This window comes from Armigeres subalbatus, chromosome 3 (assembly GCF_024139115.2).
Source record: "Armigeres subalbatus isolate Guangzhou_Male chromosome 3, GZ_Asu_2, whole genome shotgun sequence".
Classification (NCBI taxonomy): domain Eukaryota; kingdom Metazoa; phylum Arthropoda; class Insecta; order Diptera; family Culicidae; genus Armigeres; species Armigeres subalbatus.
Window position 1 is genome coordinate 57,672,880 of NC_085141.1, and position 26,303 is coordinate 57,699,182.

Here is a 26,303-nt window from a genome sequence, read left to right on the forward strand (position 1 = left end):
CAGCCAAACGACCATTGCTATACAAAGTAGCATTTTGAAGAATTGTCGTTTTATCGAAGTTCGCTAATTAACCGGGCGAGTCAAACTGGTTCCAATATCATGTGTTCGACATTTTAGGCCATATTACCCCTTTTTTCGAAATTCGGCCAAATGTCGTATTCAACCAAATGGCCAATGCGACCAAGCTACATTTTCAGCAGTATGACCTGTTCGGCCAAATGACAATTTCCGCCAAATAATCTCATAGTCATAACTTTATATTCACATATTGAATAACAAAATATTTCTGGACAACCTGATTACATTACCACAGATTGTAATACATACTCACACCGATGTTCCCGTTCCCACACATCCTTCTTTGGCTGATACACACGCCATCATACTTTAATGCTCGCTACTTGCTCCACATGTATAGAACAGCATGCAGCATTAAATATTCCAATGATGTGTGCAGTGTTGGTAAAAACTCAAAATCTCAAAACTCATGGATGATTCAAATCAAGCGTGAGTTGAAACGCACCCAACTCAGCACCTAAAACTCATGGATGAGTTGAATCATCCATTTGAATCATCGTAGGTTTTCTTTTGTTCTCCTTCGTTAAAAACAGTGAATTGACGTTTGTCGCATAAAAATTAGACAATCTTTTATGTATAAGCAATAAACTGCCCTCAAATTAATTTCAAATGCGTTTTTAAACCAAAATGATTTTTTGCCAAATGAGTGAAATGATGCGTTTTAGCATGAAAAATTCAAGCGTGATGCATTCCTTTAAAATCGCAGACGATTTCGTTCGCACGGGAGCGCTCGTTGATTGAGATTTATGAGTGATTTTACCAACACTGGATGTGTGGTAACTTAGTAAAAGCTCTGGACACATAAAAGAGTCAGAAAAAGGGATCTATTTGAATTAGGTCAAGAAAATTTGAAGGCGTCTCTTACCCCTTCTTATCTTGCTGAAACTCCTATTCATTGTGACCAAAGTAAGCACCTGCTAGAGAAGCTACAGTATCTTTTGGAACCTTATAGTAGACGGATTGGATGAATTTTCGCATATTCCGCATATTCATAGACGAATTTCGCGCCAACCCTTCTATGGGGCTGGCAGCACCATCTTAGATTCGAATAAAACTTGGTGGGCATAAAGATATGGTATTTCTAAGCCACTCTGCATACTTAGTTTTTCAAAAATTGTCAAGACTAACATTTGATGAGGGCCTAATTTTTTTTCACTGTTTTTTTTTTAAATCGATGTGACTCTAAAATGACAAGACCTACAAAAAAGTGTTAAATGGCGGACTGTTGTGAAATTCCCTGATGTTTTTTGGAAAAATATCCGAAAAATAAAAATTCGATTTGCACACTGAAAAAAATTAGTTTTAAAAATTAAAATCGATATTACAAAAAAAAATCTCATCAATTTTTTTCTGCAGATAGGTATTTCAATTACTTAACTTTTCTGGGAATAATGTGTCTGTGACATATTTAAGGAAAAAAAGTTTTTCTAACAAAAACTTGTTCCATGTCCATATATTGAGTGAAAATTTAGGCAGCAAAATAAAATTTCCATTAAAAATTAGAAATTTTCCATAAACAATTAGGAAATTGTCAATAAAGAAATAAACATATGAGCAATAAATAAATATAAAATTTCCACAAATAAAACAAAATTTCCATAAACAATTAAGAATTTTTCACAAAACAAAAATAAATTAGCACTTTTAAAAGCAATTATAAAAGAAGAATTTTCCATAAAGAAAAGAAAATGTTCCACTAAAAAATACAAAATTTACATAAATAAATCAATATTAGCAATAAACAATTACAAAATTTTCCACAAAATAATTTTTTTTCCATAAAAAATTTAAAACTTTCCACAAAATAATCAATAAAGAGCAATAAAAAAATAAGAAACTTTCCATAAAAAAATACAAGAAAGCAATAAAGATGATGAAATTTTACATGAACTTTGAACGCTTTTAAAGAAGGGGTCATCTATGGAAAAAAAGGCATAGATTGATTGCTTTTTTATATTTCTTTATGGAAATTTTCCTTTTTTTTTGCTTTTTATTGCTTTTTATTGATCAATTTGTGGAAAATTTTGATTTTTTTTATGGAAAAAATATATTTATTTTGTTGAAAATCTTGTAATTTTTTACTGCTAATATTGATTTATTTATGGAAATTTTGTATTTTTTTCGTGGAACATTTTATTTTTTTTATGGAAAATTCTTCTTTTATAATTGCAATTTTTGCTTTTACAAGTGCTTATTTATTTTTGTTTTGTGGAAAAATTTTAATTGTTTAAGGAAATTTTGTTTTATTTGTGGAGATTTTATATTTATTTATTGCTCATACCCTGATTTCTTTATTGGCAATTTTCTATTTTTTTATGGGAATTTTCTAATTGTTTAGGGGGAGTATTTATTTTAGTCGAAAATAAATCAGCGTGTTTTATGCCTACAGCGCCAAATATAGATTCAGCAGCCTATCATAAACCAACGACAAATTTTGGACTGATAAAAATTTGTTCAGGTAGCGATTTAGCATAATCTAACATTAATGTAGACCAACATTTGGAAAGGGCGTATTTCTCATATCAATGTTACACACAAATGACCAGATTTACAAAATTGTGATGTTTGATGGACTATTGTAAAGTTGTCTGAACTGTAAAATCTGAAACATAAAAGAGCGTTTCGTTCTCCGAGATAATAAATCAAATAATGGAAGGTCATACGATATGTGCCATCACAAATATTGCCCTCCGCTCGCTTTCAAATCGACTTCTATAAAAACATTCTTCATGCCTGCCGTATCCTAACGGAACTATCAATTCTATACTTTCGCCTCTAATTCTATCATAAACATGTACGTCTAAGTTTGGAAGATGATATTAGCATTTCCATATCATTATTGTAAAAACTGGTTGAAAACTTTTATGCAAGCTAATATTTCCGTAGCCTAGTTTTAAAATGCGCTCTACTACAATTGAAATCGAAGCAAAGAAATTCACTAAGAGAAGCCAGCTTCAAGTGGGTGATTTTGAACAAACATGATGGAGTGCCGGACAGACTAGAAAAGCTGTCGTTGTTGCCGGGAGCGACGAGCTGGAACATGGAAGTTCATTTTCAACCAGGTAAGAACGCCGGCGCGAGACAATCCAGTCAGGAAATCGCAGGTGTCCTAATTTCTAACTAATTTAAACAAAAACTGCTATAACGCATCCACTCTATAATTGAACCGAACCATTTTGCAAAGCTAACAACTAATCTCATCGAAGGATTGAGTACGCCTTAGTGAATCAGCTAATTCTGATCCATTTGCATCAGTGACCCGTTCCATCATTTTCTATCCCAACCCAATTATACTCAGTTCAATCTTCCTTTTTCCATCAATAAAAATATCAGCGTGGCAGCCAACTGCACTAGTAGTGTGTCAGAGCTCATCACTTTTCTTTCTGTCTAAATTCAAATTGGCACTGTACACATAGTTACCGAATGGACGCCAGGTTTTTTTCCTGTACGGCCGTTAACTACAGAGCAAAAACTAGTTCCAACCGAGGTATGATGTTTTCATATGTCAAGTGTCGAACAATATCGTAGTCTCGTACTGTTTTACTTTTCTCGTAAATCCAACTTGTTCCGAAGGGCTACAATTTCACCTTAAAAGGTTGCTACTGAGCAAATGTTTTCAGGCCGCATACGTATATTTGTCCCGTATTTGCTGTGATTCCTATGCGTATAACGTGAAGAATTATCATCCAATATTTAGATCGATGAAGGTTGCCAGTAGAAAGGTTGCATCACTGAAAGGAGGATAAATTTCGGTTTTTATTTCAAAATTTCATTTATCGTCATTCGCTTACCTGAATGATAGCAAAAATAAAGGTATATACCAACTATACGAAGAACGGAGGATTGATCTGGAGCGAAACAGCTTTCAGTGAGCCTCCATCGAATCATACAAAATTTTCCTCTGGTGTGAGCTGCATGCGTTTTAATGGAATTGTCAATTCGGATCACTGTGGCTTACGAGGATCATATTCTGCGTGTAAGGATAGAAGCAGCAGAAACTGCCAGAATATCCCAAGTGACATTGCATGTCATGCGGAAAATGGAATGAATGAACGTACGGGGCGACGACGCGACGACACGCACAGGTAATTATCGGTGGAAAAATGCTCGCCAAAATTATTTTCTTCTGAAATATGATGCATTAATTATATTTTTCTTGTAACAGCTATGGTCTTGATCGCTCCCGCAAACACCCGGATTACTTGAAATTGGGCTTCTACAGAGAGCTTTTCTGATTGGAACAAACCATATTATGATTCATGGGCGTTAAATAATAACCGTAAAGAGCTCTTGAAAATTATTAACGTATTCCATAGAAACTGAGGAATTAATATTACCAGAACGTTTTCTTTTTGTCATTCTAGTTGTTATTGCTAACAATGGCAAAATGTGGGTTGTTTTATTCAAACGTGTTGAAAATATATTCCACTGTGAAAAAAGTATGCTGGCACTAGTGTTACTGAACTTTTCTACCAATATTACCACACCATCGTCTATCGTTAAACCACGTTTGCCACGCTTCCGAGTAAAATATACTTTAATTTGTTGATGAATCCAGCGCATCAAAGAAAATGGATCTTACCAGCAAATACTTTAGACGTTTCAGCTTCTTGACGCATATATCAAAATGTACGCAAGTCTAACGGGGGTTGGCTTGCAATGGCAATACGACTCCAAGCTTTCCGAATTTTTACCGCAAAACATTGGTTGGTAAACGAAGATACGCAAGCCGCTCACACTTCCCGGGGGAAGCGATGATGATGACGGGCAAAGCCTCGTCATAAATTTTCCCATCTGGTATCGTAAATTCTCTCATTTGCATCTAACCGTGGGGGCTTCGGCCGCCTAACGACTGCCTGCCGTGCCGCTCCGGAGCACGATGAGACGCAAAATCCTAAAAATTTCGCAAATAAGCTGCTGTAAGCTTAATTTGTCCAGAAGCTGTAATTGAGGCCTAAGGCGCCGGTACCGTTTGACACAGAGAGATCGATTTTTTCTCTTTCTCCTTTAGAAGCTCCATCGAGCTCATCAATCATTCGGTCTGCACGTATTGCGATTTCCTTCCCCCAGTGAGACGAGAAAAACCGTTAGTATAAACGGTACAGCTAGAGGTGGAAGATAAACACGTTACATTTACATCTTATTGCTTCACAAAAAAATACGGTTCCATAAGATATTGACCCCTTTATTTAATGTAATATTCACTAAGTTATTTTAAAACAACTATCAGTAATTTAATGAAATGCTTAAAAAACGATTGATTACGAATAATAATGGACTGACAAACTTAATACCGGAAGCTGCCCTCGATCTCGATATGTAGTCTTCGATTCTAGCTAATGCGCACAACATTTCCCCATTTATTTGCGAAACAAGAAAATCATATACTCGTTTCGGCACAGAAATATCGCAAGATTAGTTGCTTTTACGTGTGCCGTTTGATACGGTTCCGGTAATCACTCAAACAAATTGATCGTTTGCCCTGATGGGGAGGAAAGCAATGGTATTTCAGTGGGTTTTGCACCAACCAAAACCGATTTCAAAGATAATTGAACGGACAAATAAGTGGAGGGGATATACGTGATTGTATTTTTTCTTAAATCTGATACTTGACAAAAACAATTCTGTAGAAATTCTGTTTAGAATAACGTTTGTCAATATGCACATACGGGTGATTTAAATTTCGACTTTTTCGCACTCCCGCATGCTTAAACGATAACATTCATCATTTAAATAGTCGTCATACTCCATACACAATTTTGAGCAAATTCCGTTGCAACTTGTGAGTGCTCATGAGATTTTAAAAGTGTATGGAAATACCCGAGCCGGGGCGACGACCTCGATAACAGAAATTGGTATGCACTAGCCTTGCATTAGAGGTTTATATACCAAAAAATAATATGCAAAATGGATAATTTTTTTTTCTCATTTTCCCAATGCTGTTTTCAGCCCACTTGGGACAAGTGGCTGTTGATTTCGAATATGCGAAAGATAAAGATGGGTTGCTGTTGGTTGGTTGGTTGGTTGCAATTTTATTTACGTTGAACAAAGGCAGCATGCAAACGAAAGCAGAAAATCAAAATACCTGCTCTCGTGGAGCGATGCTCCCGAAGATATTTTTCCCAAAACGTGAACAATGAACCCACGGAGAAATTCAATTCAAGCCAAAATTTTCAAAACGACTTATCTGCTTTTGTAAACAAAGATTCAAACAACGATTTGACGAATCTGAGAGCTCTCCCACGCAAACCAACACCAACAATAGGTAGGTGAAGGTATCCGCTACCTGTTGATGGTGTTGGTTTGCGTGGGAGAGCTCTCAGATTCGTCAAATCGTCGTTTGAGTCTTTGTTTACAAAAGCAGATAAGTCGTTTTGAAAATTTTGTCTTGAATTGTAAACCTTATTCTAGACAAATACTTGCTCATTTTTTTGCAAAAACAGCTAGAACTCTGCCTCTTATCTGATATCTTTTCTTCTTTATTTCTGTGAATTTTGAAATTATTTCAGTTGTTCACTTGTCATGATATTTCCAAACGGACATCAATCACGGTCTTCCGCGGTGGGAGTCTCCATCGATAAACTTTGGTCAGGTGGCCAACTGTGGCTGCACGGATGTCCAAGAATCCAATTGTTGAGTCGCGCTGTTCTCCAGAGTTCAATCGCTGCAGCCAGATAGGAAACCCAACCTTAGCGCATATTATCGATCCATAAAACCGACCGAAAAAGGGGAAACTTTTCAAAGCAAAGGACTTCCGCAAAGAATTATTCGGAGCATGGGAGTAGGCATTGAAACTGTGGAGAGCGTGGGGACTTACAACCCTGGGAAGACCAGGGAGCCTCCTCCGTGAGTGGGATTTATGTCCGGGTTAAGGTGCCCGGTAAGTCCAAGCTGGATCTAGGTGTTACAGTTTCCTATCTTTGAGAAAGCAAATAAGGACAGATAAGGCATTTCATATGTTTGTCGGTATTCCGTAGCTGGAGCAAGGAATGTCAAACTTTGGACATCGGCAGATCACATGTTCCACTGAGTTTTGTACTCCGCAGATGTCACAAACGGTACGAAAACGCCTTCCGCCGATTTTATGTTAGAATCGGGTGTGGCCGGTGCTGAGGCGCAGCGATGACACTGGCGGAATCAGTCAGAACTAGGACCGGTTTTTCGGGGGGTGGTAGTAGCGGCAATCAACAGAGCTGCGGTTTCCACCGAGAAGACCCTGCATTGTACAGGAAGGCTATTCGAGACCGTTAGGTTGCTCCCAGTAACGCTTAAGCCGAATCCTCCTCTCGAAAGGGAACCGTCAGTATATCGATGCTCATGGTCCCTAAACTCAGTGTTTAGCATCTCGGCGATCGATCTTCGAAGACCTTCCGTGGCCTCTTGTAGAGTAAATTATGATCTTCAAGAGTGTTATAAAACTTGAAATGTTACTTGGGCTGCTTCGACGCAGGCAGCCTGGAAATGCGGAGGTATTGGTTGAAGACTGGGGAGAGTATGTTGACAAGCTCACAACGTGCTAAAGAATTCAGTTCCAGTTCGTACAGCAGTCAGCACTCAATCAGCGCTTGCCCGATACGATATCGAGTGGCTCCATTGTTCGTCCTATGCAGTCTTGAGAAAGTTTTAACAAGGTTGATCCTTGATTTGCAGCCGACTTTGACCGCTTGGAAATGAGGGACGAAGGCCAGTCCTCGGTCGATGGAGACTCCGGTGACCTTGACAAGTTTCTGGTTTGGGATCGGCTGCCCATTAATCTTGAGACTAGGGCCGGAGAGACGATGCTGACGATGCACACATGCCCGCGCCCCGCGGACGCTTTTTCCGGCCGACCTGGTGAAGCCAACCGACAAGGCGCACCGGGGAGGCCAAAGAAGACCCCATTCATGGCCACCAGAAACAGGGTTACTGGCAGAACAGACAGCTGTGGGACCCGGAAGGACCGGCGGATGAGGAAGTTTTACACAAAAGCTAGGATCCCAAGTAACAAATCCAAAACCATATGAGTTTATTCATAATTAGTAATGGTTTTAAGAAATTTTATGATTCTTAAAGTAGTGTTGGGAATCTCTTCAATTGAACAATAAAAACTATCATTGATCTAGCGCTGAAGCTCTCATGAATGTTTTTAAAACATTCTCCTAGCTGCATTAAAAGTTTGAACAATAAGTCTAAATGAATGTTTCTTATAGAGTTCTTTTGACACACTGGGATAAAATACAACTTTTCCATAAACTCACATTAAAACCACAATGAAACTTTTCAGTCTCAGTTAAATTTTTACGTTCTGGAATAAAACTAATTCATACCTGTCAAACATGGAACCCAATCGATGGAAAAAATCAAGTCAAGTCGATCTTTCAAATGAAAAGTACACGATAACGTATAAAATAGTAAATTAGATACAATTCCAAAAACCGTTAATTATTCGACAAGGAACACTAGAACAGTTGGAGGATGAGTTACTGCAAACAGGATACGAAAATGTCAACTGGAACGAAGATACGCTTGCAGACGCAGTACATCTTCCATTTATCGTCCGGCATCGATGACTCCAACTGACACAGCTTTCTCACCCGGTGTTTTTTTAGCCAACGGAGGCTTCGCTTCTCACCCACTGGGAATGACACTGAAGCAGATTTTTTTATCATCAATTCCTCCCGATGTATTGCTTAATCGATGGCCGGGAGGATTAAGGCTAGTGAAAATGGTTTTGGTTTCAGTACCTCGGGTGAACGCTTCCATGACACCCATCCCCAGACTACATGAGATGCAGATTTCCATTTTGCCCTTACTCAGAAAAAAAATTGTTTGAACCACCTTAAAAAGCATACTATAAATAGAGTTATGAGATACTTTATTTAATTCGGATTAGAAAACCATGATAAATACGTTTTGCATAGATCAGAATAGTTTTAAGAAATTCTTATTCTATTTCTTCACGACTTCTTGTAGAATGGGCCAAATTGAGCTTATAGATGATTTATGCTTAGTTTATCAAGGTGTTGAAAGAATTTTAGATTTATTTCTGGTTTTATCAAGTAGTACTTACACTCTACTTCAGATGTGCCTTAAAGCAATATTTGTTACTTGGGATGTTACCAGTGTAACCCCAGCTCACCAGCTGCCTGAGTTTTTAGAAACTAGAAACTAGATCGACGTGTTTCCCTTGGTCAAAGGCGATTTGGAGTACGTCTCCTAATCTGGCAAAGTACGAACTTGCCACATACCCTGGGCGAAAGACGTGTTGGCGAAAGTCGTCCGTCAGACTCAAGCTGTTCAAGTCAGCGAGATAGGCCGGTAATCAGCGGCGTCGTGGGAGGAGATAATAATAATAAGTATCGGAAAAACATGGCTCAGGCGCCACTCGTCGTGAAAAGTTTGATTGGTCCAGGCTTGATCTACCAGATCGAGGAATACTATTTTGGCGGTAGGGGGAAGGTTTTTCAGCATCGGATACCCTTTTCCATTCGGACCGCAAGACTTCCTTTTACTTCTGGCAAGAGCGAAGGAAAGCTCAGGGAACAAAAAGATCTGCAGTGTCAGAGCCCTAGTGGCTATGAGCCTTTGAAAATCGGCTGGGTAGCCGCTTAATGATGCAAAATACTCCCCAAGTGCATTGGCCACATCCGGCGGATAGGAAATAGTACGGTCTTGCAGATCGATATGGATGGGGAAACATCTACGCTTGCCACTTAGCGCAATGACTTTGGGGGCAGCAGGGACTTTGTCCAAGGGCTTGACGACCCCTCCCCATGGCCACTGCGAGTTAGACCGGGACCATCGTCCCTAACCCCCAATCCCAAGGCGTCAAGCGACCCGTGCCGAGGGGATGCATGGCCAGGGGAGGTGAAATAATAAGCTAGGCCTTTAACGGAGCCTGTGGGGTACCTGGGCACCCTTCACAGTAATTGTCCCTTACCGCGTCATGCTGGGCTCTGGCGTGGTGGACCTCTTTTCCCGAGCAACTCGTGGGACCAAAATGGAAAACCAAGTCAATTCTTCAATTAGTGGTAGTAGTGTAGGCGAAAACCCCTTCGCAAGAGGTGGGTTGTTCAGGTCTCCGCCTAGGAGGCCAGAGGCAATAGTCGGCAGCTCAGTGCGCAGCGCCAGCGTGGGTCACTCAACCTTCCTCTCGGCTAGAAAAACGCCGGTAGGGGTTATTGACGGCCCATGGCTTGTGGAGGCGATGAACCGCAAACGCGATGGGCTTTCGGCCTTCGAGGTGGCGACGGAACAGCTGGACGCCATCATCGACTTTGCGTCATCGAAGCATAATATCAGCAAGGACCTCAAGAGGAGCTTGCAGAAACTTCGAAAGTCGATGCTGGACGCCAAGCTGGAGAGGGCGGTCGGGACGGCCAAGTGTAAACCCGTGAAATCGGCGGAGTCGAGGTCTACCCAGACTGAGGCCCAAGGATTCGCGGTTTCGGGCAAGGTCGAATCGACCGAAGGCGTGCCAGCGAAGACGGTGGTGCCAAAGTCTACCCAGACTGAGGCTCAAGTATTTGCGGGTACGTCGGGGGTGACTGCTCCAACGGAGCAGACACAAAAACGGGGGAGACAGTCTCCAGGGGATGAGCTCCCTGGGGGTCGCTCCAAAACGCGGAGGGTTACTACTCCGAACAAGGGTAGTGGGGCTGGGAAGCTGAACCCCGGTCAGGTACCTCCAAAACCGGGGGAGGAAGGACCTGGAAAGGTCCGTCCACTCAGGAAAGACGATGGTCAGGGGTTACGGCAGGCTGGAAGTTCTCAGCCGCACCAGACCAGGGAAATAGAGGGGAATGACGCCTCCTGGACCGTGATCAAGAATAAGAGGAAACCGAAGACGTCAAGGGCCGAAAAGAAGGCCCAGGCGAATGAGGGTAGCAAGAAGTCCAGGGTAGGCGCCAATCGCTCCAGGGGCGATGCCCTAGTCATCACGGCGGACGAGGCTAAGTACTCGGATGTTTTGAAGGCGATGAGGAGTGACGTCAAGCTCGGTGAACTCGGCGCCGACGTACGTCGAATAAGACGTACCCGGATGGGCGAGATAATACTCGAGCTGAAGCGGGGCGTCTCGCAAAAGGGCGCCGCCTACAAGAAGTTGGCGGAGGAAATCCTAGGCGAGACGGTCAAGGTGAGGGCACTCACGACGGAGGTGAATCTAAGGGTTAAAGACCTGGACGAGATCACTGAAGTCGAAGAGCTCGTCACTTCACTGCGGCGACAGTGTGAAGTGGAGACGCCCACCGCAGCAGTTCGGCTACGGAAAGGTCCGGCAGGGGCGCAGGTAGCATTGGTTCGGCTATCTGCAGCGGACGCCTCCAAGGTAGTCAAGTTAGGGATCGTCAAGGTGGGATGGTCGGTATGCCCTGTGCGCATATACGAGCAACCCGAAGTTTGCTTCAAGTGCCTGGAACCGGGGCACAAGCAATGGGACTGCAAAGGCCCTGACAGAAGCAATCTCTGCCGACGCTGCGGATTGGAGGGACATAAGGCACAATGCTGCACGAACCCTCCCAATTGTTTGATTTGTTCCAGCAAAGCTGTGAACAGCAAGCACCCCATGGGGAGTTCGATGTGCCCGGCGTTTAAGCGTGCTGCAAAATCAAAGTGCAGGTAACGCAGCTGGCTTGCTCTGCCTCGCCCGAGTGTTTGGTGTGCGCAGATTTAGAGGAAACGGCGGAACACGTGTTGTTCGTGTGCTCACGCTTTCGCGCAATGCGTGACCACATGCTTGCCACATGTGGTCTGGACACTACCCCGGACAACCTAGTTCGGAGGATGTGTAAAGATGAAGTTGGCTGGAACGCCGTTTTATCGGCTATCGCCCAAATCGTCTCGGAGCTACACAGAAGGTGGCGCGTGGACTCAAGGATGGCTAGTTCAGGCGCAAATAAGAGGTGGTCCAAAGGATCGAAGTCGGCTTCATGGGTCATACCGGTGGTAATGCTCTGTGGTCGAACTCGATCCTTTTATCGAACATGTGGTCGCGTGAAGAACAACATGGTATCGTCGCTTTCGCGGCGTCGGTCAACCGGGCGGGTTCCGAGCCCGAGGACGGAAAGGGGTCCTCGTCAAGGCTGGGGCAGGCGTAGGCCTCGCGTCGGCAAGTCCCTCTGTGTGCTGGCGAATAGGCCCTATCGCAGAAAGGTCAATTTGGGGTGCACGCGGCATCATCATTCTTGATACCAGTCGTGCAGAGGGAAGCCGGCAACGCGCTGGCACGATACCATGGTGTTCTTCTAGAAAAGCGAGTTACGATGTTCGGTGCTGCAAGGACACGCAGCTAACCTCGAGGGTGCGTTGTGCACTGGCCCCCCTTTGAAGCATTACTTTCTGGTTGTACCGAAGGGACTATGGGCTTGGCGGCAATGGAAACGGTTTAGCGGGTCGGGGATGTAGTCCTGACTCCCTCGGTGATCCCTAACCCCGCACTTCCTGGTCAACCCAGGATGTCTGTTGAGCAGATTCCCCCTCCATTGTTTAGGAAGAAAAAAAAATGACTTTCCCCCATAGCTCGGCGGTGGATTGGGCCGAATTGATGGAGTCAAGGAAATCTTCCCACTGCTTCTTTTGTGCGTCTTGGATGACCGTTTGGCACTCATAGTGTTTTTGTTTATAGTTTTCCAATGCACTTACCTTTCTCGGGTGCCCAGGGGGAAGCCTCCTTAGTGCTCGGGGGGCTTTCCTTCTAACTTCAACAGCTCGACGCGTTTCGTCCGACCATCAACTAAGGGCTTTGCGTCATGGCCGAGAACTGGTGAACTATCGTTTGTCAACAGTTCCCGGTTGGGAAGGTTGTTCCAGAAGCCAAGAGGTCGGGAAAGAGGCAGAAGGAGCCCGAGGAGTCTAGGACGCTGGATCTATTGCGACTTATCTGATATTATTATGTCAAGATACATAATTAGAATGATGTTCGACACAACGTACATTGATGTTTTCAGTTGAGTAAGTTTAGTAGTTTAGTAAGTAAGTGATATCACTCCTGTCTCTATCGATCAGCTGTTGTGAATCCTCTCATCCTTTTCCATCACGAGTGGTTGACGAAGGCGGTTGTGTGTCGTTGCGCTCCGCAAGTATTTAATTTTATTTTTTTTTCTCGTCGTGTAGCCACTCGTATCGCGGCGTCTTAACAATTTTTAAACATTTAAACTTGACGTGTAAATATTTTTTATTTTACATACCCGCGCGTTCTCGTCGCGTTCAACTTTACCCCGCAGTGCTTATCTTTTAAATATTTTGACCTGACCCGCGCGCATTTCGCGTTTAATTGTGCCATGATGTGTGGAATAAGAAATTGTGCGCAAAGTGACAATCACTTTTTATGGCGCTGTTATGGATCCTGCAAACGCACCTTTCATGCAGCATGCATAGGCGTCCAAAGGAATCACGAAGAAGTGCTACGCACTTTTATGCTGCCTCTCTGTAATGATTGCCAAGAAAAGTTCGCGCAAGAACTCAATCTTAATAAATTATCAATGTCTCTGAAAAACATTTCTGAGAACATTGAACACACATTAGTGGCAAATCATAAAGTACTCACAAATTTTGAGACCTTAAACAACGCACACGATGAGGCGATTGCTCACGTCGAAACAATGCTTACCAACATTGAGCGGGGCGTCATCAATGTCACCAACAACAACAGAGCATACGCTACAGAAATTAAAAACAAGCTATCAGCATTTTTGGACACACCTCCTCCGGACGACCTCATAGTAGAAAAAGCGGTTAAATCAGCTACAGCAGCAGCAGTGGAGGCGATGGAAACAACAACAATTTCAATGGGCCTTATTCCACAACTAATAAATGACCTCAGAAGCGACCTGGTGCCATCGTCTCTAGTCCTCACTGAATCAAAAAATTGGATGAATTATTGGATGAAGTGAAACATGTTTCTGCTGCTGTTTCCAACTTAAGTAACAGTGCAGAAATAAATTCACCTCCTTTACACAACACTTTGGCAGACGAGCTATATGACCTTTCGACTACTGAGCTGTCTCCACAACAACAAGAACTGCATCAACACCAACAACATCAACAACAAGAACAGCAACAACAATCTTTCCAAGACTCCAATGAACGGCAAAAGGCATCAGAACATCTACAACAACAACAAAATCAACAATCCCAGCAAGACGTGACCAATAATGCAATCATGGACCTGTTTGCAGAGCGTCGAGCCAAATTCTCTAAATTGAGCAAGGAAGCGCAAGCGAAAAAGGACCGTTCTTCCGCTGGTTGGCGAATGCTGGGAAAGAAAGGGTATGGGAGGCCAGTCGGGTGGACATATGACAAGAAGCTGAATAGACAAAAGCTCCAAGAAAAAGCCGTTGATAAGGCTAGACGACGAAGGAAACGAAAAAACAACAATCCGTTCGTATCAGCAACAAAAACCTGCAACTTTCAAAGATCATACTCAAGGACACATGGGTAAAGACAAGGAACTACTTGCTATTGCTAAAGTTAAATTTGCCGGTCCACCCTCTATCACCGACCATCCTATCCCTGGTCTATCGGTCCCAAAACTGATTAATTTTAGAAAGGGTGAAACTATCAACCCATATCGAGCAGAACCACTTATTCAAAAAGTACAACATCAACCAGAAAACTATCAACAGTCACAAAGCCAACAACAACAACAACAACAGCCAGCACAACTTTCTTGCAGCAGTGAAAGCCGACTTCAAATGGATATCGAGCACCCTCCTCTGCTGGACCCAATGCGACCACCTATAGTAAGACTCACAGAGCAATCTGCTGCGTCTGGTGATCGACGTTTTTTAAAAGCACGACTACGGGACCCAAAATTATGGATATTGTGCGGATGGCCACCTACAGTATGCATTCGTGGAACCACCAAAACCAGCGCCACTGCAATGCTAGCATCTGAAGGACTACCAACAGACTTACAACTATTGCGTCAAATTTTCCTGGATGTACACGAGGATCTAGGAATATCTCGCAACGACGCCTTGGCAGACCTTCAATCACACCGTTCGTTCCTTTCCAGTGAACGCACTCAACAACTTCAACGCACTAGGGAGGCCGCATATAAATTCTACAGCCCACCAAATTTTCATCGGCAATGACGCACTCTCCGGAAGTAACATTAACAAGTGAAGATAACACGCTACATGAAACATCAGAAGAGGTAAATATTTCGTCGACCGTCATACTTCCAGAAACTTCTTCGCCGAAACAGAATTCGACTGAAGTTCTAATTTATTGTCAGAATTTCAATCGAATGAAAAGCCCAGCCAAAATGAAGGATATATTTAAAAATTTATTAAGCTCATCCTTTTCGATTATTCTGGCAACTGAAACAAGCTGGGATAAAAGCGTTAGGAGTGAAGAAATTTTTGGAAGTAACTTTAATGTATTTAGAGATGACAGGAGTTTTCTAACGTCTCAGAAAAAGTCCGGTGGTGGTGTTCTAATAGCTATTTCAGCAAACTTTAATTCAGAAATCATCACAACAAATAAATTCAATGAATTTGAGCATGTCTGGGTAAAAACCCATATAGCTGGAGAAATGCATATATTCGCATCGGTATATTTCCCACCTAATCATGCTTGTAAGCACAACTATGAATCTTTTTTTGAGTGCGCTGAACAAATACTATCAGAACATCCACCGGAGGTTAAAGTTCACATCTATGGGGACTTTAACCAACGCAATGCTGACTTTATTCTAGACTCAGAAAACGAATGTATCCTACTGCCAGTCGTTGGGGATAACGAAACTTTGCAATTAATTTTTGACAAGTCTGCAAGTTTAGGATTGAACCAAATTAATCATATAAAAACAATCAAAATTGCTATTTGGACCTCTTGCTGACAAATATCTATGAAGATTTCTGTGTAACAGAATCTATCAATCCATTGTGGAAAAATGAAGCGTTCCACACTGCAATCGAATACTCGTTATTCATTCATGAGCAACAAAGACCCAACGATTGTGAGTATGAGGATGTCTTTGAATATAATTTAGCGAACTATGAAAATATTCGAGATAGGTTAAGAAGTGTAAACTGGCAAATAGTTTTAAGAAATGAAGAAAATGTCGAAGCATCTGTTAACACTTTTACAGATTATTATCTGACATAATCTCACAAGAAACTCCACTAAAACGAAAACGACGTCATAACAATAATAAAGACCCAATTTGGTATAACCGGCAAATCAAGAATTTAAGAAATCGCAAGCAAAAAGCACACAAAATTTACAAAAGTCATAACAGTAATGAAAATTTAGTATATTACTTGGACGTATGCGATCAATTGAATTACGCTATCAGTAACGCATTGGAAGATTACAATTCAAAAACTGAGAGCGAAATAAAGTCCTGTCCTAAGAACTTCTTTAATTACGTGAAAACAAAACTGAAATCTAATAACTTTCCATCAATTATGCATCTTGACGAAAACGCGGGAGATAGCTCGGAAAAGAACTGTAATCTTTTTGCAGATTTTTCCAGAAAACCTATTCTACATTTTCTGAAAATGATCGTGACCGCGACTATTTTGCATTTTTCCCAGATTTTTCATATGATATGAGTGAATCAACTTCATGTCCAAGACATTTTGCAGGCCCTACGTAGTTTAGATGCTTCAAAAGGTCCTGGTCCTGATGGAATCCCTCCTATATTTATGAAAACCCTAGCAGTGGAACTAACCACTCCATTATTTTGGCTATTTAATATGTCACTAGAATCAGGAAAGTTCCCAAATATATGGAAAATCTCATTTTTGATACCCATTTTCAAATCTGGAAAAAATGCAGACATACGTAATTATCGAGGAATAGCCATTATCTCTTGCATTCCAAAACTTTTTGAGGCCATAGTAAACGAAAATTATTCAAACAAGTAAAAAACCGAATAACAGACGCACAGCATGGCTTCTTTAAAGGGCGTTCAAGCTCAACTAATCTTCTTGAATTTGTTGACTATACCCTGAATGCAATGGATAAAGGAAACCATGTAGAAGCTCTTTATACTGACTTCAGTAAAGCATTTGATCGCATAGATATACCCATGCTTCTATTCAAATTGAAAAAACTGGAATTGAGCCAGGACTACTCAAATGGCTTGAATCTTACTTAACTGATCGCCAATTGATTATAAAATTTAACAGCAATAGATCAAAACCCATTCAAGCCACTTCCGGTGTCCCCCAGGGCTCTCATTTAGGGCCTCTATTATTCATAATATATGTAAACGACATTTCCTTCATTCTTGACAAACTTAAAGTGTTAATCTATGCAGATGACATGAAGCTCTTTTTGGAAATAGGGAATAAAAATGACCTCAACATATTCCAGAACGAAATATGCACATTCTACGAATGGTGCAATAAAAGCCTATTGCAACTGAATGTAAAAAAATGTAACCTTATATCATTCAGCAGAAAAAGAACAGCATCAAATCTCTCAATTACATTAGGAAACCAGGTTGTAGAGAAATGCGATAGAGTTAGGGATTTAGGAATTATCTTAGACTCCAAACTAACGTTCATCGACCATTACAACACCATTATTCATAAAGCAAATAATATGATGGGTTTTATAAAACGTTTCTGCTATAACTTTCATGACCCATACACAATTAAAACATTATATATTGCTTATGTAAGGTCGATACTGGAATATTGCAGCATTGTATGGTCTCCATTTTCAATAGCACACGAAGAAAGATTAGAATCAGTACAAAAACAATTCCTATTATTTGCTCTTCGTAAATTAGGTTGGACAACATTCCCACTTCCATCATATGAGGCACGCTGCAAGCTTATAAACATTCAATCTTTGAAAGAGCGTCGTGAAACTGCAATGGTTTCATTTATTAACGATATAGTTTCGCAGCGTATTGATTCAACAAACATTTTATCGAAATTAAATTTCTACACACCATCTCGACAACTGCGTCATCGACATACATTTTTAATTAATCACTGCCGTACAAATTATGCAAAATTCGGACCTCTCAATCAGATGATGATGGCCATCTAAAATCAACACTGCGAAACTATTGACTTTACAATGTCTCGGCAGAACCTAAAAAAATATTTTGTCACAATTCGAAACCTACACATCTAAATTTACATTAAATCCCAAAATTAAACACTACTTAACCAAACTATTTTTATTTTTTTACACTATAATACCGTTTTTATAGCATTAAGAAAATAAAATAAAACATGTATATTGTATATGTACTAGTCTACGTCGGTTGACGAAATAAATAAAATAAATAAATAAATCTTTCACGTTTTGCAACTTCTCGAGTAAAAATAAGACGCTTTTCTCATACCATATTTTAGATGAAATACTTTTTGCTAGCGAATTTTCTGAATTATGATGAGAGAATTAGGCTAAAAACTATCTGCATGAAATGATCTCAAAAATTTAGAATAGAATAAGCGATCCTGATCCATTATATCGTCGGATTATTATATGAGCTCACATTGTTTATTATCGAGAACTCGTTTGACAGTGAATATAGAACAGTAAAGCACATGTGACCCATCGCATCGGAAAAACTAGGAAGAAATTCCTCAAATTCCTTCAAAATTTCTTTAAAAATTCACCCACCTTTAGATATTTCTTCAAGATTGTTTTTGCGAATTACTTCAAAATTTCTTCTAGGGATCATTCGAAAATTACTTTAAGAGATCTGTCGGAAATTTAATCTGGAAAAACGTTAGAAACTCTTCCGAAAATGCATTTAGTATTTCCTATTTCATTCTTAAATAAATTTTCTGGAAAAAATCTTTTAACAAAATTTCCGGAATAATTCCTAAAGAAATTTAATTTCTTTTTATTTTAATTTTAATTAAGCATTTTCTAAAAACAAATTGTCTAAAAAAAACTCCGAAGTATTTCCGTAAGATTTTCTAGGGAAATATCAGAAGGAAATTTCGAAAGATTTTTTGAAGAAATGTCTACAGAAATTCTAGGAGACAAGCTATGTGGCCTAGTGGCTACAGCTTTTGCCTTCTAAGCAGAAGGTCGTGAGTTCAATTTCAGGCTAGTCCCTTTTATACTTTGTATTTCTATCTTAGTGCTCTTACCTTCCACACAATCCCAAAACCTCCCGAGCAACACACATGTTGTAAATCAGTTGATGATGCTCATATATGACCAAATTTGGTCATATATGAGCTATTGCAACCAAATCAACGTGAATTGTGCTGCTAGGCCTCCCGTGGCACCTACAAGTCGTAGAGTTCTCTGCATCTTTCTTAAATAGGTGTCCAACTAACCATCCTTCTCAGTTGCTCGGCATCGGTCGTACACGACGTACGCAATTGTAGATGTGTTCTGCTGGAATTAGTTTTGCTTTTCAATTGTTTGCCTGTTATCTTTGTTTTGCACCAGTCAGTCGCACCGTCGGGTCATTTGCTTTTCTACTGTGCACATGCAAAAGTGAAACGGATCGTCATGAGTGAGGTGTTTATAAATACGGTCGAATTCCGTTTCTCGATCGATTCACCTCGACACTCGTGGATACAGATTGCTGAGTTCATAAATCAATTGGAATGCGATGTGTCGCATGTGGAAGCTATTTACAAGCTGACAGAAAACCGAAGCATTTGCATCAAATTTATTTTGGAGGCTGTTATGTTAGAATCTCTTCGAAAAAAAATGCGGAGCCTCGGAAATTTAAACACGTTAGTGATAAAACTGTGGAGGTGTGTATGATGGTAGCGGGAGGTAATACTCGTTACCTTCGAAAGTTTTAACTGCCACCGGAGGTATCAGATAACGCACTGTCAGCGCTTCTCAACCAGACGGAAAAAGTGCATCGTACGATGGAGAAATGGAGTGCCTCCGTCAATCGTAGTGAACTGCTGAAGCGTGAAAGTTTTCCATCACGGTTTAAAAAACACGTGCTCCTTATGCTAAGCACAGGACATCGTCAAAACATTTTCCCTACGAGGAAAAATCGGAACCCGGCACACGGAATGAGCATCGCACCTGAAAAAAGGCAGACACTGTTGATGTGTTGATGGATTTTGCGGAAAACGAAACCGTGGAACTTGAGGAAGAAATTATTAGAGATTATCAAGAAGAGGAAAAAAGTCAGAAGCAACAAGAGCTTTTCTGCAGAGACCGGATATCAATGACGAATGAATCCCAAGGACATTCGGAATTCCCAACTGTTCGCAGCTGGTACACGAATTCAAGCTAGTTATGAAGGAAAAGACAAGAAAGCTAGCGGCAAGCCAGCGTCGAGCTCAATTTTCTTCATCAAGATTTACCGAGCGTGCTCCGCCAAGATAGAGTTCATGCAAGATTAATAAATAATTTTATTTTTATTGTATTCGGCTCCGTAAAGTTTTAAGAAACGTCTGAGCCTTAATAAACAAATGATTAAAAAAAACAATCCTTCCCTTCCCACAGCATTCGCAAGGACGTGGCCAGGACAGATCTCGACTATTGGAGAGTGCATTGCTTCCATCTAAGAGATAGTGATTAGTCCCAAATCAATATATGTGGTAACGGATGAAAGTGATGCTACTCTCACACAATAGTCTTGACTTGTACCACCTACGAATTTGTGCGAATTGCTCAATGCTAATGCTAATGATAAATGTCCAAAGAAGTTCTAGGAGAAATTTGAGAGTGTCAAAAATTCCTTCAGGAGTTCTTTTGAAAAGTTCGTTGGAAATTTGTTCGAAAATCCCTAAAGAAATTCCTTATAATTTAAATTCTTGGAGGAAATTTCATAGGAACTACTGAAGAAATTCTCGAGGGAATTGAATTTCCGATGGTATCCGAAAGAATTCCTGAAATAATTTCCGAATGAGTGCCTGCAGCAAGTTCTGGAATCATTTTTGAAATTTTTTGGAAGTGTTTCCTAAAAATTATTTAAGATATTTACGAAAAAAATGACAGAAGTGAATTCCCATGATATTCTTAAGAACATCCGAAGAATTCTGAATAGTACTAAAACCTGGTTTTGACTCTAGGATTGCTGGCCTGAAAACCCCATAAAATGTCGCGATTACCCAGTTACACCCAGGTTTTTTACACGGTTCGGATTAAGTCGATTAACATCATTAGCGTTAATGCAGCAATGAATTAGCCTCACAAAAATCACAAAAAAATAGGTGGTAGGTAATTAAAAGCTGTGAGAGTTCAGGTCGGTTAATGAATTTCAACCGTAAAAAAAACCTGGATGTACTACCGCTAAACTATAAAAAAATCAACTACGCCAAACATTCTGGTGCCCCATCATTTACAGAACTCTGGCGCTGCAAGATTTCTATGTCAAGTTACCATTTTTGCATTCGAATTTCATGAAGCTATGTCCAGGGATATCAGACCCGAGAATTTCCTAGCCCATTCCAGTAATCGAACCTATTTAGTCACATTCAGCGTTGACTCTGTAGCTGAGCATGTAAATTCTATACAGTTCTGCAAAACTGCACTAGGTGAGGTCGCCCATGAATTGATCAATCAACACCTCGGTATCATACAATACTTTTGAAAAGACGCTTATTATTGATATCGATGTCGTTATTTTACGGGTTTAATTGAATTTCCAAAAATTCAGAGCTATCTCAATAACTCTCCTTGTGCGCATCAAAACGTTCGGCAAAGATGATGATAACCAATTGGTAGGTCACAGTACTCTACAGAGGTGGCAAAGGAATTGGACACCCAACGAACTTGGACGGTGAGCATTAAGCATATGCGGTATTTCGGAAAATTTCGTTTCAGGTGGTTCGAAACGAAATTCCGCGGAATTTCGCGGAATTTGGTCGTGGCGAAATCTGATTTATTGATTTCGTTTCGTTAATTTACATAAATTTCGCCATAAAAAAACTAGCTTTTAACGAAATTTAACGGAATTCCGCGAAATTTCTAAACCAAATTTAACTCATATCATACTTCAAACTACTCAAAATTTCGGCTGCGCAAAAGAAAAATCATAGGTTGTTTTTAAATGTTGTTACCTATACAATCTTGTCATAAGACGAGTTAGTTCTACAGTCACCCCTTCACATCTTGATATTGAAGGGACCATCGAGATAGGGAGAGATCGAGGAATGGAAGGAAAATTTGAAAGGGAACTAGGTAGATCCAAAAAACCTCGTTGCTATGAAAAACGACTACAAAACAAATGTCGTTTCCTGTTATTGATGTGTTTGTTATTGTCCAAAAATGGTCTAGTAGTCCAAAAATTTGATCAAATCGACATAAGGAGAGTGAATCCTGAACAAAATATGATCAAAACACATCGAGATAGAGACATATCGAGATAGGGAGGTTATCGAGATGTAGAAAGCCCAAATATATGTACACTGAAGGGACTGAGGATACCATCGACATAGAGATAGATTGAGATATAGAACATCGAGATGTAGAGAGTCGACTGTATTCCATTTAATTCCACTACTTTATTGTATCTTTGACAGAATGATCCTAAGCGAGAGATATTCAAATTTCAGATGGCTAGCCACCTCTGAAGTGGATCGGTCGATGATCGGATTCGCTATCGGACCTTTGATAGCTCGTGCTGATTGTATTGCGGATACATTTTGCTCCTCTATATGACGATATGGAGTATGCTTTAGCATAATCAATTAATTTTAAGGTAAAATAAGGGTTTCAACAGAATTATATCCGATAATTGCTCATCATGAGAAGAATTGTAAACTGATATAAAACTGATCATATTCGGGGGCATACGCTTTACGATAAATTTCTTTGAAACCGCTTCCATAACCTGCTTCTTGAATTACTACTTAAAACTTTATTTGTTGCATAACAGTTAGGCCAAAACAAATATTTAAAAACAATTATGTCTCCCCTCTCCTCGTATTTTTGCCCAAAAATAATATTTTGAGGGAGCAACAAAAAAAAAATCGAGTAATTTTGATGATTTTCAAAACATTCTTTAACAATTTTTCATTTTAACGGAATTTAACAGACCTAATTTAACAAATATCATACTTCAAATTACTCAAAATTTCGGCTACGCCGCAAATGTTTTTACCTATACAATCTTGTTATAAGATCGAGGAATGGAAGGAAAATTTAAATGGGAACTAGGTAGTTCCGAAAAAGCTCGTTGCTATGAAAAACGACAACAAAACAAATGTCGTTTCCTGTTATTGATGTGTTTATTATTGTCCAAAGATGGTCTAGTAGTCTAAAAATTTGAACATATCGACATAAGGAGAGTGAATCCTGAACAAAGTATGAACAAAACACATCGAGATAGAGACATATCGAGATAGGCGATTATCAAGATGTAGAAAGCCCAAAGGCCCAAATATATGTACATTAGGACAGTTCAAATTTCAAAAATGTTCGAAAATTTCAACTCCCATATGTCTATTAGCATCATTTTCATAATATGGGAGTCCTGGCAAAATTTCAGGCAATTCGGTGACCATTTAGGGGTGGCGCGAAGTTAATTTATGTTAATTTATGGAATTTTTTATGGGAAAAACTTAAAATTTCTTCACGTCTCCCTACAACTGTCTAATTGTGATGAATTCAAATAAACATCCCCAACCTCCCTTTTTAGAACCTATATAAATGAGACCTCCGGATAACACATTAGTTATGAGTGAATTAAACGGTTCTTTTGACAGTTTGAATATGAGATAAATGGCTAAAATGGTGTAATTAGCCTCAACGTAGCAGTGGAAATATAAATCAAAATTAATGAGTTATCCACTGGTTGAGCTCAAATAGATTCCAAAAATGGAGGTTGGGGATGTTTATTTGAATTCATCACGATTTAAGAGTTGTAGGGGGATTTGATTTTTTTTAAAGTTTTTCCCATACAAATTTCCATATAAATTGACTTCGCGCCACCCCTAAATGGTCACCGAATTGCCCGAAATTTTGCCAGGACTCCTATATTATCAAAATGATGCTAATAGACATATGGGAGTTGGAATTTTCGAACATTTTTGAAATGTGAACTGCCCTAATGTACATTGAAGGGACTGAGGATAACATCGACATAGAGAGAGATCGAGATATAGAACATCGAGATGTAAAAGTCGGCTGTATTCCATTTAGTTCCACTAATTCAAATGGACCCTGATTTCGTATCGTTTCGAGGTCTCGAAAATAAATTTTCATTTCGTTTCGTTTCGCTTCGAATCAACATAGACATTTTAAATTTGTTCCGTTTCGTTTCGCCAGGGAAAAGTGGGCATTTATTTTCTACAGTTTCCAAGGTTTATGCATGAACGTGGTCCAGAGGTGAGAACTTAAGTCAAGTCCCAATTCACGTGATGTAGAGGTTTCCTTTACTTTCATTACTACTCGTTTCCTTTTTTCGATTTTTTTTTGTTTTGTCTCTGCCATTTTGTTCCGTAGAGCTCCGTAGCTCAGATCATTCGGAAGCCACTTCCAGTGGAAACATACTGCGAGCACGACGGCACGCCACACCGTCCGCAAATCGCCATCCACTTTCTTGCACCCATCGGATCGTTATGGATAACGGCCCATTGCGGTCTTTCGATTTTGGTGGTGTGAACAATGGATGGTTCTCCCAACAGTTATTGCAATTCGTGGTTTGTTCAACTGACATTTTCGGCCTTACGACCCTTTCTGTCGCACGATCATTTTGGGTAAATGACCAGTTCGACCATGTGGGCCTTTCGGCCGTAAGTCGCTTTCGGCGAAATGGCATTTTCTTGGCTAGATTTGGAATTTACTAGACGACTTTTGACTAACATGTTACTCGGCCAAGTGGCATTGAGCCAAATGCCTTTTGAACAAATAACTTTCGGCCGAGTGGCTTTCAGCCAAACGATCCATCCGCCTGCAAAATACAAACCCTGTTACGCCAAATTTGATTGAAAAATGGTATTCTCTGTCGAAAAATTGTGCAAAAAGTGGTATTTGGGTCTGTTTAAATATTACGTAACGCAATAGGGGGTGGGGGGTTGTTTTATTTTTGTTACGATTTATTACGCAAAATATAAGGGGTGGGGGTCCTTCGAGAAATTGTTACGCGTAACAATTGAGAAAAAATATTTAAATTTTTCAAAAAATAGTTATTGTCGTCAAAATAGCATAAAATACACAAAAAATAATAATTTATTGTATCGTGGTTCAAATTCTACCAAAAACAAGATTTAAAAAAAATGTATTTGTTACGCGTTACGCATAGGGGTGGGGGTAGTTCTAAATTTTGTTACAGATTGTTACGAGGGGGTGGGGGGTTCCTAAAAACAACGTTTTTCGCGTTACGTAATATTTGAACAGACCCTTTTGTTTTTTTTAACGTGTCAGTGGTAGTTTATTTTCCGCTCAACAAATATAACTTTCTGGAGAATCACGACTCGAAACGGTACCACAAAGCTGTATTCCGGAGAATGCGATTAGACTTCTTGCTACGTATAATGGGAAGCTTAAAAATACAAAGTAACGAGGCACTGGGGATTAATCAATCTTGTATGCAAAACAACATCAACAGAGTATTTGAAAGTGGATTTGTTCGTAGCATCGGCTCCATAGTTTCAATAAAAACTGAGCAGTTACATAATCAATCAGCTTTTCCGTTGAGATTTACAATGGGTCATAGGTAGATAAATATTCTTCTACCCCCGACCAAATGAAGCACGACAAAATACCAACAAAACCAGACATGATCTGAAGCAAACAAACAAACGTATGTTTCATTCAAACAGTTAGGGGATGAGATCGAGAAAACTTTACTCACATCAATTCTATGTGAACAAAACCTCATTTATCTTGCTGTGGTAACCACTAGACGAGCCCTCGAGACGAACCATAGAGAGACGACAATTGTATCCTACTAAGCATCTCCTCCGATGCCAATCCATCCCAGTTCTCTTGTCTGCAGTGGGCGATGCATCATCATGCCACCTCTCCCCACCCCAACCCCTTTTCAGTTTTCTGTGTGCGATAACCAACTCCTGTCTTCACTACTCGAACTACATATTTCGGTGCAAGACGAAAATGGAACAATAAAACATAACAAAATTCCTTAGAAACGGCAGCAGCAACATGCAGCAGCGGGATAGCTGGGACGGAAGGAACTGAAATAAATGTGTACAAATAAAAATCCTTTATAAACTACTCACATTCTTCACAATCCAGGATTTCTGGGCCCCTGACAGCTCGGTGAAGGTGCCCGAACGAAACAGGCGCGACTCCTGCAAGTGATGGAATCCTGCAGCGTCCTATCAATTCGGCTCCCAACCGAACCCATTCCGCTTGTTGTTGTTTTATTCTTTCTC

General features: G+C 40.2%; 1 protein-coding gene across 1 annotated transcript; it reads left to right on the forward strand.

Moving 5' to 3' along the window:
* The first annotated feature begins 13,658 nt into the window (after positions 1 to 13,658).
* Positions 13,659 to 24,570, forward strand: LOC134221661 (probable basic-leucine zipper transcription factor Q). The gene is made up of 4 exons (XM_062700850.1): positions 13,659 to 13,790; positions 14,114 to 14,325; positions 14,603 to 14,798; positions 24,412 to 24,570. Exons 1-4 carry the CDS (start codon positions 13,659 to 13,661, stop codon positions 24,568 to 24,570), a joined length of 699 nt encoding a protein of 232 aa, XP_062556834.1.
* The last annotated feature ends 1,733 nt before the right edge of the window (positions 24,571 to 26,303 follow it).

Bases quoted from the DNA above. Each gene is read 5' to 3' on its own strand.
- LOC134221661 (XM_062700850.1), top strand. From the start codon at position 13,659: ATGCTTACCAACATTGAGCGGGGCGTCATCAATGTCACCAACAACAAC. The intron at 13,791-14,113 runs GTTAAATCAGCT...CAACAAGAACAG, and splicing joins ACCTCATAGTAGAAAAAGCG to CAACAACAATCTTTCCAAGA. The intron at 14,799-24,411 runs GTAAGACTCACA...TTTGTTCCGTAG, and splicing joins ACCCAATGCGACCACCTATA to AGCTCCGTAGCTCAGATCAT.